The sequence below is a fragment of the Euprymna scolopes genome, chromosome 40 (assembly GCF_053919585.1).
Source record: "Euprymna scolopes isolate OS-2025 chromosome 40, ASM5391958v1, whole genome shotgun sequence".
In the NCBI taxonomy this organism is placed as follows: domain Eukaryota; kingdom Metazoa; phylum Mollusca; class Cephalopoda; order Sepiida; family Sepiolidae; genus Euprymna; species Euprymna scolopes.
In genome coordinates, this window is record NC_136521.1 from 14,588,153 (window position 1) to 14,604,443 (window position 16,291).

Consider the following 16,291-nt stretch of genomic DNA (forward strand, 5'->3'; position numbering starts at 1 on the left):
CGAAATCAGATGACAAAGATAACGAGTACGTATTTCAGTTTGATGCATTTATTTAAACAGTTTTTCTAGCAATTAATTTCTAACAGTAATCAAGTTCGAAAATTTAGAAGAACGCCATCCAGGTTTGAGGACGTCTCAAAATGATGATAGAATGCTACTTGGACTTGCAGTCACAAATAATTCACTCCTTTCTGCGTCTAGAATTAACTGTTTTGGATTCCGGTTTTTAGCCCAATCCGACGAACCTGCGAAAACGGTCACTGTTGTTGAAGTGCAAAATTGGACGCGTCTACCAGTTGGTGTTTGTGCGTCTCTTCAGGTACATGGAGAGCTTCGGGTGGCAAGCCACGCGGTTTTTCAAGGCCATTAGTTTCGGGTAGTTGTTAAAGAGGGTAGGATCTTCCATCATTGGGTTTTCCAGGAAACTATAACACATCATATCACATAAGCTCATCTGTAAAAGACGATAAAGAGAATAACGAATAAAAAATGAATAAGATATCACGTAATTGATATCGTAATTTGATGGTTATCTCATGTTAAAATATAGCTTTTTTTCAATAAATGCCTTTGGAAAATACCCTTTATAAAAAACAAAAGCTGTCAGTTGGTTTGCGTACGCCTGGCTAAAAGTAAAAAGAACAACGAAACAAACACCACCAAACCTCGGCTAAATCTTAATAATTATGCAACTTTGTGAACCCTCTGGGCGCTCTTGCTTGCTCGAATCTTATATATATATATATATATATATATATATATATATATATATATATATCTCTCTCTCTCTCTCTCTATATATATATATATATATATATATATATATATATATATATATATATATATATCGTCGTCCAAGCATTGGGTCCTACCGTCAGGTGGGTGAGTGCCTATGTGATACATGGCTGTACAGTACGATTCTATGATGTAAGAGCCGTGGACAGTGCTCACAGGGGAGAGGAGGAAAATGGGTTTGCTCTCGCTCCCTTCTCCTTCTTCTCCCAGCCTTTTCCCTTCTTATCCTTCCCTCCTCAAAGTAAGCACTGCCACGGTGTACAGCGTTCCTCCACGCCTTCCTGTCCTTGGCAGCCTCTTCTCACGAGGAATGGTCGATGTCATTTGCTGCCAGAGTGCGCTCCAGCTGGTCTTTGTAGCGCATTTTTGTACTCCTCGTGGTCTGGTTCCTTTTGCCAGTTCTCCGTACATTATTCTCTTGGGACGCCTTGAATTTTGCATTCTTTCGACGTGGCCTGTCCGGCGGAGGCGGTGGCGGATAATAGTGGCCTCAACACTTGTCAATTTGGCACATTCCAGTAGCTCAGAGTTGGAGGTATGGCCTTGCCAGGGTATTTTCATAATTTGCCTTAATTTTGTTTGTTGGAAGCGTTCCAGATGTTTTATTTCACTTCTGTATAGTGTCCACGTTTCACAGTCGTACAGGAGCGTGGAGAGGACAACTATCCGGAACACCATTATCTTCGTGGTCATCGTAAGTGCGTGGTTGTTAAATACGCGGCAGTTGAGTCGTCCAAAGGCGGAATGGGTTACTCTTATTCTGTTCTCCACGTCCTTCTTGCATGTAGGAGTAGATATTTAAATGTTTCCAAGATAAGAGAATTGATCTACCTCCTCTAGTTGTTGGTTGTTAATTGTGACATTAAGGGCTGGGAGCGTCTGTCCTGGCGGATGTTGGACGAGGGTCTTGGTCTTGTCATCCCAAACTTTTCGTATGCAGAGTTATATGCGTCTGCTAACGACTGTAGGTCCTCTGCCGTCTGACCTGGAGTGGCGTTGTCGTCAGCATATTGTAGTTCTCGCACTTCGCATAAGGTGGTTTTGGTTTTGGCACGGAGTCGTGCGAGGTTGACAATTCCTCCGTCCAAGCGAAATTGCAGGCCAATTGAGGGTATGTCTGGCGGAATCTCGCTGAGCATTGCTGCGATGTACAACGAGAAACATATTGGACTCAAAACACACTCCTGCTTCAGACCACCGTTGATGGGGAATGGGTCTGAAAGAGAGTTCTGATGACAAACTTTTCCAACCATTCCGTCATGAAGGGCGCGCACCAGTTCAACGAAATCCGGTGAACAACCGTATCTCGCGAGGACAGCCCACATGGCAGGTCGTGGCACTTTATCAAAAGCCTTTTTAAGGACTCAAAAGACGAACATAATGGGCTGTTGCTGTCCAAGGCTTTTCTCTTGTAGTTGCCTCACACAGAAAATCATGTCCACTGTCCCCCAGGAAGGTCGAAACCCGCGTGATATAGGAGTTGGCCATTGGCGTTGCAGCTTCCAATGCCGTGGTGGTCGATGATTCCCTCCCATAGGCCAATAATTTGAAAACAAGGAAAGAAAATAACTCCTGAGGCGACAGTGCTGTTGGTGAAGGGGGCAGGCCTGGATAAGCTGGAAGCTCTTAGCCTGCGACTGCACTCAGGCGGCGGATCTAAGATGGTCGCTTTCTGGTGACAGTGCCGTGACACCAGAGCTCGGCAGCTTTATCCGTGACTGGGCTGGCCTGTTTAGGACCACCGCAGCCCACCCCATATGGGGAGAGCCCTAGAAAAGGTGGGGTAAATCTCGTTCATGTCTGGTCAGCTTACCGCGACGGGCGGATATCCCACTAATGCGGTTGCAAAAAAACAAGAAGATTTTAACCATAGGTGCATGGAACATTCGCACCCTTCAAGATGTGGCGAACACAAACCGCCCAGAACGAAGAACAGCCCTCGTCTGCAAAGAGCTTACCAGCTTCCATGTTAATGTGGCGGTTCTAAGTGAAACCCGACTACCCGAAGAGGGCAACATCAGGGAGGCTGGAACGGACTACAACGTCTTCTGGAGAGGCAGGGCCCCAGAGGAGCCACGCATCCACGATGTCGGCTTTGCCATCTACCATTCCCAGCTGGTGCAGCAACACAACCTCGTTCCCAAAGCCATCAGTGAGCGCCTGATGATTGACCGCATCCCCATCACGCGAGATAGACACCTTACGCGCATTTCAATCTACGCCTCGACTTTATCCTCTACCGATGAAAACAAAGCTACCTTCTACACCCAGCTTGACCGCACCATCCAGGCAGCGTCCGTCAATGACAAGCTTGTTGTGCTGGGCGACTTTAACGCCCGAATAGGTAGGTTTATATATATATATATATATATATATATATATATATATATATATATATATATATATATATATATATATATATATATATATATATATATATATATATGTATGTGTGTGTGTCTGAGGAAAATTCTCAACCTATCTATTCAATGAATTTTTGATGTACAGGCTTGAAATTTGGCATATAGTGTAGTCAGATATGTTAAAAATTTTAATCGGTTTTCATCCGGAGAAAACGGGCTGCTAAGTGGTGAACATTGAAAAATGGGTACTTGGGGGGGGGGGTCATCGGATTTTTATGCGTTTGTCATCTGTTTTACGAAATTAAAAAAAAAGAACATTTATTAAAATCCTGTCAAGCTGGGCTAATGGTTATCGTACTTGAATAAATGTCTTTAGGTTTTGGTTTCCATCTCAGATCGAATAATTTTTTTTTTTACTTACAAGAAGCGAACTGTTTAGAAAAAAAACCCCATAATACTCGCATGCACATGTCTCAGTTTCTTTCCCGCCAACGCCGGGTACGTCTTTTAGTATATATATATATATATATATATATATATAGGGTGTCCCAATAAGATGTATACACTCTTTAAATTATCTCAACTTTTTTTTTTTTTTTTTTTACACAGTGATCACCACTTATCAAGGCCCGGAAGCCACTCAGGGATAAGGGTTATTGCAAGTACATTACGTTAGTGTGGAGATTTGATGAAGTGTTTACTTAAGGGGGCGGTTCATTAGGAATTTGTTTACATTGGACTTGAAGACATCTAAGTTGTAGTCCGGTGGGAAGCAGGCAGACGGAACAGAGTTCCACAGGCGTGCACTTCTAAGAAAGAAGCTTTGTTCATGGAATCCGCGTTTTGATTTAGGCACAGATATAGAGTGGGGGAAATTTTTCACAGTGGATTCAGCTAGACGGGTGTTTTTCGTGAAAGATTGGCGAGGAGGGACCAGAGATTGGAGTTCAGACGAGCATCTGCCATGGAAATAACGATAAAACAAGGATAGGCTCGCAACGTCTCTTCTGTGGGAGAGAGGCTGCAGGGTAGAGAAAAGGGCATCCCCCACTAAGCCACGAAGTCTATTTTGTACTCTGTCAAGGCAGAACTTGCTACATGAATACGCTATACTACGTTCCCAAGAGATGTTTAGGAATAAAGAATGGCACTTCCAGCAGAATGGAGCACTTCCCCACTATCATCATGACGTAAGAGCATATCCTGATAGTCACCTGCGAAACAGATAGTTAGGACGAAGAGGAAGTATCGAGTACTGTCCACGCTCACCCGATTTGATTCCCACATGGACAACAATGGCCAATAATTTGAACATTCTGATAATTAACTGGTTTCTATATTTGTTCACAATATTTTGATGTATAAAACTGTTTTTTTTTTCATAACAAATTTAGTTTTATGGTCATTTAAAGAGTGCATACATTTTATTGGTACACCCTATATATATATATATATATATATATATATATATATATATATATATATATATATAACTACTTAATTTACTCACATAAAATTAATATACGAAAGTATAGATTTATGCGTAAACTTTAAGCATTTACTTCAAAAATGCTCAATACGTAGGTAGAGCTAGTTAGTAAGTTATAAAATGTATATGGCGATTAAGCTACACTGAATATTTCGCGTTTCATCCACTCTAGGATTCTTCATGAAACGCGGAATATTCAGTGTAGCTTAATCGCCATATACATTTTATAACTTACTATATATATATATATATATATATATATATATATATATATATATATATATGTGTGTGTGTGTGTGTGTGTGTGTGTGCTCGCATTGTTTTTCAGCAAGTTAACACACACACACACACACACACACACATATATATATATATATATATGTTAACTTGCTGAAAAACAATGCGAGCACATAAAGAAAATTCAAGAGGAAGGTAGATCATCCTATTTGTGTCTTTGTCATGTGGAGTTAATGACGTTACGAGATAGCAATCGGTTTTGTTTACTGTTTGGCAAGAGACGGAAAAAGTCGGACAAGTTGACACAAAAGATATCGTCTCCGCGTTTCGAAAGCTGGGAGAAACGCACCTTTGACATAGCTTAGAAAATACAACGCCGTGCAGCTCTCAGTGGGCTGACCAAGAATAAAGTTATATCAAAGATATAATCTATTGTTGTTTGGTTTCCATTCGGAAAGAGATGAACTTGAACAATGAGAAAAGACGAAGACACAACAGGTAGAGAGATGTTATTTGTCTGTGCACTTGACAGACTGAATATTAATGAATTGTTTTATCATGTGAAACACAAAACATGCAACAATGAAAGAACATTTTTACCACTAGACGTCACACTTTATATATCATCACGTTAAAGAAACATTTGTTAAATAGACGCTGTTTAAATACCGGCCGACTATAGAGCAGAAGTACAGATAGCAAGATAGAATGTTTAATAGGGATATGCTTCGCCTTTTAATATGTTCTATTTTGTTTTTGTAGCGCTGGACAAGACAGAGAAACCATTACACTTCCATTAGAAATAAGTAAATATAGAAAATAGTTACTTCCTCTTAGGTCAGAAATGTACGAACCCGTATCCCCTAGAAATAGGTAGATATCTAAAATATTAGTTATCTCCTATTTGTTATACGAGACGTTCCAAAAGTAATCCTTCCTATTTTATTCCACCCGAATGGATCAGAGTGGATTGCAAATCGCGTTGTTCTGATGACTGAACATGCATTTATGATCGGAAGGATTCACCTCTCTGTTTCTGATATTTACGGTGTGATACTGTAAGAAATCAACCCCTTGTCATGGACGTGTGTCAGAAGCAGAGATGCGCCAATGAATTCTTGGCAAAAGTGCATTAAGAACGGTGGTGACTATGTGGAAAATAAATTCTAGAGCACAAAAGGACACCCATTTTAAAGGTGCCACTCTCGCCTTCGTAGCTCATCAACTTTTGGAGTTAAAAAATAGGAGACTTCACCTTCTGGACGACCCTCGTGCATTATCCCGATGAAAGGTTCATCATGAAGAATTTACTAAAAATAAGCAATGTACATGACCTGACTTTAGGCGGGATTTTTAGGAGTTAAGCGCGGAAGGAAACAAGATTAAGATTAAAAAGAGAATTCTCTCTCACTCATCCTCTCTCTCTCACCCTCTCTCTCTATCTTTATTCACACACACACACACACACACACACACACACACACACACACACACACACATATATATATATATATATATATATATATATATATATATATATTAGTGTTGGAACGAGTATTGTATTCAGAATCGGGAATCGGAAAAATCGGAACTTTTTGGGGCATTGGAATCGGTAGGAATTGAAAAAAATTGTGCCTATTTTCCGAAGCAAAAAAGGAATTTTTTAATTATCTTTTTTATTTGACTTTATTTAAAAGACAATCTTCTACCGCTGGTAGTAATAATAAAATAATAACTGTTTATTTTGAACTACCAATAAAGCTATAGTTCACCCCCACAAGTGTGCTTTTACGTTTGAGAAAATATATGCATATTTAATATGTGTTTTATGGTAATCGGGAAAAATAACAACTTTATAGTTATCTAGATAGAGATTTATAAAGAATCGGAATCGGCAATTGTATCAGAATTGGTAAATTAGTACGGAGTCGGTATTTGTATCGGGATCGGGAAAAATAGTGGAATTGTCCCATCACTAATATACGTGCACACACACACACACACACACACACACACACACACACACACACACACACACACACACACACATCGGTGCACACTCACACATAGACACACACACAAACACACACAAATATATATGTATATATATATATATACATATATATATATATATATATATATATATATATATATATATATATATATATATATATATAGAGAGAGAGAGAGAGAGAGAGAGAGAGAGAGAGAGAGATTATGATGTGCGTTTATCATGTAATTGTTTTTTAGATCCGTAGATGGCTTGTCTGTTCAATTTGAGCTATGACTTATCTCCCGCACGTGGGGCACCTGAGGGATGCTGACTGCACTGTCTTTTCGCATAGCAGGTTTCCTCTCACGTTTATCAATGTGTACAAATCCAGCATACATAGCCCCATTTTGTGGCGTCCATTACTTCAGTAACATTTGTTTGGTAGCTAAGTTTTCCAACATTAACTAGATGGAATGACAATTTAATTGATTTGTACCAAGTATGATTAGTTATCAGAATTTAACAAGTGTGGCCCTTTGTGACTTGCAGTACGCGAGTAACATGTTTGGATCAAGATTTTTCAAAAGATCCATATAAGCACAGTGGAAATTGTTAAAGGATAGTTCGGCCTTTATTTTGATAAAGTTAGATATGCTGGTATGTTTTTATTTACAAAATTCTCTCCTAAACTACTTAACCGACAATTACGAATTTAAGAACACAGCTGCTACGCATAAGGGTCCAAATGTAGACTATATTTAGTTTAATTTCAAGCAAAGTGTGTAAAAAGGGTTTCAAAATTCAGACAAAGCCTATTTTATGAAATTTTAACAATTGATATTAGACATTAATTAATAAATATTCCTCACATTTTTTTTTAGTTTCTCTGAATGTGTTGAGAAGGGTTATAGAAGGAATTATATAGGCACAACCTCCTATTTGATCATTTTCATATTTCACATTTGCATAAATGCACATTATACACTAATGAAACAAGATGCCTTAAATTCCAATTTCGTATTAAGACCGATTTTTTGTTCTACTCATCTTCACCCCAAACAAGGCATATCGCCACTTGGACTTAGGGTCTACTAATTTGGACCATGTCTAAGAAAGATAAAGATGTTGGTTTACGTTGTATTGGAACTTCTGCATGTCAATACCGTTTGAATAGTAGGTAGCAGGAAGAGAATTCCAAAGTGTAGCTGTTTTAGGGAAGAAGCTATTTGAGTAGAAAACTTTCAGACATTTAGGGACCTCAAAGAAGGGGTGTGATTTTGTTGCTAAGCGACTTTGTCGGGGATATGTACGTCAAGGAGGCACAAGTGCAATGAGTTCATCCGAGCACATTCCATTAAGCTTGAGTGTCAATTTTGGAAATTTTATGGAATCAAAATTAATGGCTTTTGCTCAGAATTAGAAAAGGATTTTAGTTTCATTATGTTTTAATTATAATCTTCGTAAGGGGCCATAAAATGCAAAACCGTTCGGCTTGGCGAATTAATTTTGGGACGGATATTTATCTGAGTACTTGCGTAGATTTTGAACCGGACGTATCTAAGCGCCCACTCGGCTTTGCTCGGAATATAACATCCACCGCCAGATTATACCGAGCGTCGCCGATGATCAAATCTTAACGGTACGAAATAGAAATAGTAAAATAAACGGAAATCGTAAAAAAAAAAAAAATGAAAAATAAAAAACTTATTGTAAAATTGTTTTATTATTCAGTTACCTTTCCATGGCAAACACACACACACACACACACACACACACACACACACACACACACACACACACACACACACACACACACACACACACACACACACACACACACACACACACACACACATATGACAATTTTTTGTATTTTTTAGTTCATTTTTTATAGATAATGTTTAAAACACAAAATCTTGTTTTCTAAACACATTATGCATTTTTATTTTGGTCTTTGAAAGATTTTTAAAACAATTTTTTTATTTTCAAGTATTTTTTTTCAATTTTTTTTTTCTTTTTTGTTTGTCAAAAATTTTTTAAGAAGCCTTTTTTTTGCAATGGTGCATTTAACGCCACATTTAATTTCTTATTTTGACAAAAAAAAAACAAAACAAAAGAAAAACAGGAAAAATCTTATTTCGGGCCTATGCAGTTGTTTGTCTAACATTGATAAATTAATAGTGTTTTTAGCTTTGTTTTACACAGGAATCACAACTTATCAAGGACCGGAGGCCACTCGAGGATAAGGGTAAACATTAGCCATTATGATTATAGTGTAGTAAACACAAGTAGTGGGGATTTTGTAAATTGGATTACTTAGGGGGATGGTTCATCAAGAACTTATTTACGTTGGACTTGAAGGCAATCAGATTGTAGTCAGCTGGAAAGCAGGAAAACGTAAGAGAATTCCACAAGCGTGCAGTTCAAAAAAAGAAGATTTATTCATGAAAACTAAATTTAGGTTTAGGTACAGATAAAGAGTGTGGGAAATTATTGATAGTGGCTTCGGCTAGATGAGTGTTTTTCGTGAAAGTTTGGCCAGGGGGGACCATAGATTGAAGCTCAGATGAGCTCTCGCAATGAAAATAACGATAAAGCAGAGACAGGCTCGCAATGTCTCTTCTGTGGAAAAAAGATTGCAAGGAAGTGAAAAGAGCACCCCCCCACTAAGCTACGAAGTCTATTTTATACTGTGCCAAGGCAGGATAAGCTGCTTCTAGCAGCTCTTGCTCAGATGTGGCAACAATACTCCATCGTTGACAATACCTGGTCATAGGTAGAGAATTGCATTAGGAAGGAGATATCTACTAGAGCGGTAGAAGGATCCCACCCTTTTTCCAGCAACCTTGGCAATGGATTTTATATACGTGTACCATTTCAGATCGGGAGTAAAGGTCAAGCCCAGAAGCTTGTCAAAACATGAAGCCTCCCCAAGACGAGAGCTATTCATTTCAATTGATGCCAGATGGGCACCAGAGCGTTGATGATGTAAAGATAGAAGCTTGATTTTAGATGCATTAAAAGTAACCAGTCACCTCTTTCCTTATTGTACCATGTGTTCAAGATCAGAGGAGAGAGAACCAGAGAAAACTTGGTCGTTTACGATCTTTGATGTGTTGCCATAGATGGTAGTGTCGTCAGCATAAATGTCTACGAATGATGTAAGGATGTTTGGGAGACCATTCTCCATGTATTTCTATGTAGCATCTATAGCTTTTTATTTATTTATTTATTTATTTATTCATTTTTTATATAATATTCATCCGAAATCCGAAAGTCGTCTGCTTGTCACCGCTCATTGTGATTGACTGATCGACGTCTTACGTCAGATTACAGGCAAACCCGAACGGTTGACATAATGTTCCGGGCAAAGCTGAGCGGATATTTAGATACGTCCGTTTTAAAATCAGCACATGGAAAGTGTTCGACTCAGCTTCAATCTATGGTCCCCCCTCGCCAAACTTTCACAAGAAACATTGGTCTAGCTGTAAACACTATCAATAATTACTCCCACTCTTTATCTGTGCCTAAACCTAAACGTAGATTCCATGAACAAAGCTTCTTTCTTAGAACTGCACGCCTGTGGAATTGTCTTCCGTTTTCCTGCTTTCCGGCTGACTACAATATGGTTGTCTTCAAGTCTAGCGTAAATAAGTTCTTGATGAGCCGTTCCATATAAGTTATCAAATTTACCAAATTTTCATTACTAATGATTACTATATTGTCCAATTTCTAATGTACACTCTTTAACCCTTATCCTTGAGTGGCCTCTTGGCCTTGATAATGTGGTGATTCCTATGTAAAAAAAAAGTATCATTTATCTGGTTTATATGTAATAATAAAAGTGCATTACGCTAAAGTCTGGGAGCAAAAGTGTTAAAAAAAATCATATGTACCTGGTCTCCCATGAAGAATTGTTTTCCGCTTTGACGCATCTCCAGTGTTCTCTCTAGGAAGGGGAGCACTCTGCGACACGTTTCAATGTACCTGTTTCGTAGTTCAGGCTATAAAAAGTGAAAAAAAAGAACAAACAAAACAATCATTTGTCTATTTTAACGCGACACGTAACTCGATATTGATACTAGTGCTGGGAGGATTAATCGGAATAACTTTGATAGTTATACATCGAATTTTTATTAAATGATGACATGCCCCTTCATGAAAAATCCACTTATGGAATCCCAGTCAGAATTACTCTACTTACTAATGAGACGATTATCAAAGTGTTCCTCATAGATTATTGAATTGCGATAATTCAGCCATTCGTAGCTTAAAATTTTTGAAAAAAAAAATCAGGCATAAACTGATTTTTATTTATATCAAATATGGTTGAATTGCAGAAAAGTTTTTTAAATATCAGCAACGACTTTTGGGGTGGGGTCTCTTGTGATAGATATAAAAAGTAGATCTTGAATAGTTATAAAGATGGCGTGAAGAGTTACTTACCGTATATTCTCCGGAAATCATTCGGCCACTCGCTGTGGTGGAGCCAATGCCCGCCCCAGGCAGAGACATCGCATCGCCGCTCATTCCGGACTGAAAATCATAAAACAAAATGTCATAGTTAAATTATAAAACGAAATGTCATAGCTAAATCATAAAACGAAATGTCATAACTAAATCATAAAACGAAATGTCATAGCTAAATCATAAAACGAAATGTCATAGCTAAATCATAAAACGAAATGTCATAACTAAATCATAAAACGAAATGTCATAGTTAAATCATAAAACGAAATGTCATAGCTAAATCATAAAACGAAATGTCATAACTAAATCATAAAACGAAATGTCATAGTTAAATCATAAAAGGAAATGTCATAGTTAAATCATAAGATGAAATGTCATAGATAAATCATAAATTAAATGTCATAGTTAAACCATAAAACGAAATGTCAGTTAAATAATAAAGCGAAATATCATAGTTAAATCATGAGACGAAATGTCATAGTTAAATCATAAAACGAAATATCATAGTTAAATCATAAAATGAGATATCATAGTTAAATCATAAAATGAAATATCATAGTTAGATCGTAAAACGAAATGTCATAGTTAAATTATAAAACGAAATGTCATAGCTAAATCATAAAACGAACTGTCATAGCTAAATCATAAAACGAAATGTCATAGCTAAATCATAAAACGAAATGTCATAGCTAAATCATAAAACGAAATGTTGTAGTTGAATCATAAGACGAAATGTCATAGTTGAATCATAAGACGAAATGTCATAGTTAAATCATAAAACGAAATGTAAGTTAAATAATTAAGCGAAATGTCATAGTTAAACTATAACACGAAATGTCATAGTTAAATCATTAAACGAAATATCATAGTTAAATCATAAAATGAGATATCATAGTAAAATCATAAAACGAAATATCATAGTTAAATCATAAGACGAAACGTCATAGTTAAATCATTAAACGAAATATCATAGTTAAATCATAAAACGAAATGTCAGTTAAATCATAAAACGAAATATCATAGTTAAATCATAAGACGAAACGTCATAGTTAAATCATAAAACGAAATGTCATAGTTAAATCATAAAACGAAATGTCAGTTAAATAATAAAGCGAAATATGAAAGTTAAATCATAAGACGAAATGTCATAGTTAAATCATAAAACGAAATGTCATAGTTAAATCATAAAACGAAATGTCAGTTAAATAATAAAGCGAAATATGAAAGTTAAATCATAAGACGAAATGTCATAGTTAAATCATAAAACGAAATGTCATAGTTAAATCATAAAACGAAATGTCAGTTAAATAATAAAGCGAAATATGAAAGTTAAATCATAAGACGAAATGTCATAGTTAAATCATAAAACGAAATGTCATAGTTAAATCATAAAACGAAATGTCAGTTAAATAATAAAGCGAAATATGAAAGTTAAATCATAAGACGAAATATCATAGTTTGTCACAGCTTGAGTCCAGTGGCAAGGAGAAGTCCAGGACGACTGGAAACAATGCCGAGATAAGCGGAGAGCACATAGAATACCTGGAAGTCCCAAATTTGCCACTCATTTAGTAATTACCAGGTTCAACATTGCTTAACTGCGGTGATTCAACGGGAACCGATGTGTCAACGTGATTATGTCGCATATAAAAAATACATGCTACATAAAAAAATGTAAGAAAATTATCCTGATGCCAAATCTGATCTTTATTTCTCCAGATTATGCACCGTTTTCATGTACTATAATTAATTTTTTTTTATTATTATTGGTTATGAATGAAAAATACAGATTTTCAGTTTAAGCAACATTTGTCCTCTTAATCCTCTTGTGTTGAGTGTCATCCTCCATTTTTTTTATATTCCAGCAATAGTCTGCCAACATGCAAGGGTTCCATTTTCTTTTAAAATGTTTCCCCATCACTAACATATCCTGATGGAATTTCTTGCCATGTTCATCACTCACATCACTAAGGTTCTCTGCAAAATTCTGGAAAATGACAATTTTGAAAAAGCAAATTACCTAATTCAAAAAATACAGGTCATAAATGGATTTTCCATGCCATTGTGCGCAAAAAAATGGCCACAGACGTTCTATACTTTTAGTGTTGCACAGTGTTATTGACGAATACATATAGTGTGAATTGACATTTAAACTAAAGCATATGACAGGAAAAATGAGGAAGTAATATTTTCAAACTCGTTTCAATTTAAGGACGCTGCCGAACGTAACTATTTCAATATGTACATAATAAAATACTCACATCTATATATTAATAGGATTATTATTATATTATTTATTTATAGGGCTAGGACAACAGCATATTCTTTTCATTGTTTTGACTCTCGAGTGTATATCCGTTGATATCTTATATGCTTTTATATAGAGTGATGTGGTTCTCGGTTGATTAAATGTGTCTAACTGTGCCGGGTATATACTCAAAAGTTAAAACAATGAAAAGAATATGCTGTTGTCATAGCCCTAGTTATTTATATATTTTGTGTGCCACGCTTTCACCTGAGTGACTGTCGTTTAATTGTTATAGACTTCTATTCCTTGTAATAAACAATTTTATCTAGAATCCTTCATAAGTTTTGGTTTCGGTTTCGGTTTCGATTGTAGCTGATGGAACCCAAGTTATCTATTTTTTAAAAAAATAATTTTATCAAGAATTCTTCATAAGTCTTGGTTTCGGTTTCGATTATAGCTGAAGTAATTCAAGTTATATATATATACATATACATCTGGGCAGGAGCTGCTAGAAAGGACTTGGCCTGCCTTGATAGAGTTCAAAATAGACTTCGTAGCCTCGTAGGAGATGTCCTTTTCTCTTCCTTGCAACCTCTATCTCACAGAAGAGATGTTGCGAGTTTGTCTCTGATGTATCGTTATTTTCATGGAAAGTGTTCGACTGAGCTTCAATCTATGCCCCCCCCCCTCGCCAAACTTTCACAAGAAACACTCGTCTAGCTGTAAACACTATCAATAATTGCCCCCACTCTTTATCTGTGCCTAAACCTAAACGTAGATTCCATGAACAAAGCTTCTTTCTTAGAACTGCACGCCTGTGGAATTGTCTTCCGTTTTCCTGCTTTCCGGCTAACTACAATATGGTTGTGTTCAAGTCTAACGTAAATAAGTTCTTGATGAGCCGTTCCATATAAGTTATCAAATTTTCCAAATTTTCATTACTAATGATTACTATATTGTCCAATTTCTAATGTACAATCTTTAACCTTTATCCTTGAGTGGCCTCTTGGCCTTGATAATGTGGTGATGCCTATGTATAAAAAAAAAATCTCCACACTAACATAATGTACTTGCAATAACCCTTATCCCTGAGTGGCTTCCGGGCCTTGATAAGTGGTGACCACCTTGTAAAAAAAAAAAAAAACAAAAACAAAAAAAAACATATTTTTTCACGAGTTTTGGCTTCGGTTTCGATTATAGCTGAAGAAACTCAAGTTTTATATATATATATATATATATATATATATATATATATATATATATATATATATATATATATAAAATACGCTTAATATATTTCAATTCATACAGATTCCGTATTCATTATTACAGAACCAATTCCCTATTGAATATATCAATAAATTATATATATATATATATATATATATATATATATATATATATATATATATATATATATATGTATATATGTATATATATATATTGTTTTGGTTTCGGTCTCAATTCAAGCTGATGCACCAAGTCATATAGATATTTTTTTATTTTTGAAATCCCCACTTTATAATATATAAAAAATCGTAAGAACATTAACGTTATAATAATATATACGAAATGTGCAAGAATTAAAATATCATATTTAAGCGTACTTTACGACCGGGCCACGTCGGACGTCCTTGCTAGCCTAGATAAATACTTTTGCAGTTTTACCAAAAGAGCTACAATAATATCAGAGCGTCTCCATTTACACTGAACATCTACAGAATGCCAACATCAATATATTACATATAAATGAGTCCCCTGTGGAATTTCCACAGATCCCACTAGTCAATAATGAATAAGAAAAATATATAAGTGTTTTTCTCCTGAATATCTGTGACCAAATCTAAGTCCGAGTCTATTTTCTGAATTCTCAGAGTAATTTAAAATATTGAGCGCATAAGTTTGCTAGCAATTTTTTTTAGTAATGAACTCACCCTGAAGCGCCCATTCTTCCAGTGGTAGTACCTCATGTAATCGTGCATGATTTCATAGAAGCAATCGCAGATGTAGTCAATCCGGAACATGTCAATATTGCTTCTTCCATAAAAGCCTGAAAATTCAAATAACAATCATATTAACTTGCTGCATAATAAACAAATTAAGAAGCAAATTTTCTCTCTCTTTCGCGCGCGCTTTGTAAACATATACATTAACGAGGTAAATAGACATGCTAAACAATTCATCACACACGTTTAAAGTTTCCTTCGATTACGGTCAGCACTCGGAGCCGTACAACGCATCAATACAAATTTGAAACAGATATTTTACACGAATTGATTGATTTTACTTTAAATACTTTATATGCATGTTACAGATAAGCTGATCTACCTACTTGGGATTTAGTGGATTTATCCAGAGACTATATATATATAGCTACATTTTCTGCGTTATTGTGTAACAATTCGTGGCAGTTATGGTCTCAGAATCACGACGTGTACTTCTGTAACATATTTTTGCTAATTTCACTTTTCGTTAATTATATAACTGCGTTCGTTTTGATTATTGCCGACTGATAATGCTACAACAGTATATATGAAAAATATGAAAGGAAAACAAATTCAATACAGGAAAAAAACACGAAAACAAACATATTTACCAGTTTCGTTAGGATCTACAGAAAAAAATGGAGATTGTAAATATATTGAACTAGCAGGCCGCTCGGCGTTGCTCAGTCGTAATATTCGTTTAAACAGGAT

General features: G+C 36.0%; 1 protein-coding gene across 1 annotated transcript in view; it reads right to left on the minus strand.

Moving 5' to 3' along the window:
• Positions 1–289: 289 nt before the first annotated feature.
• LOC145265718 (S-crystallin SL20-1-like) overlaps positions 290–16,291 on the minus strand; it is a 46,502-nt gene continuing 30,500 nt past the window's right edge. The window contains exons 3-6 of the mRNA XM_080121773.1: positions 15,526–15,645; positions 14,154–14,179; positions 10,774–10,881; positions 290–454 (exon numbers count right to left, since the gene is read on the minus strand). Coding sequence (XP_079977899.1) covers positions 290–454; positions 10,774–10,881; positions 14,154–14,179; positions 15,526–15,645 — 419 coding nt within the window. The remainder of the gene's footprint in view (positions 455–10,773; positions 10,882–14,153; positions 14,180–15,525; positions 15,646–16,291) is intronic.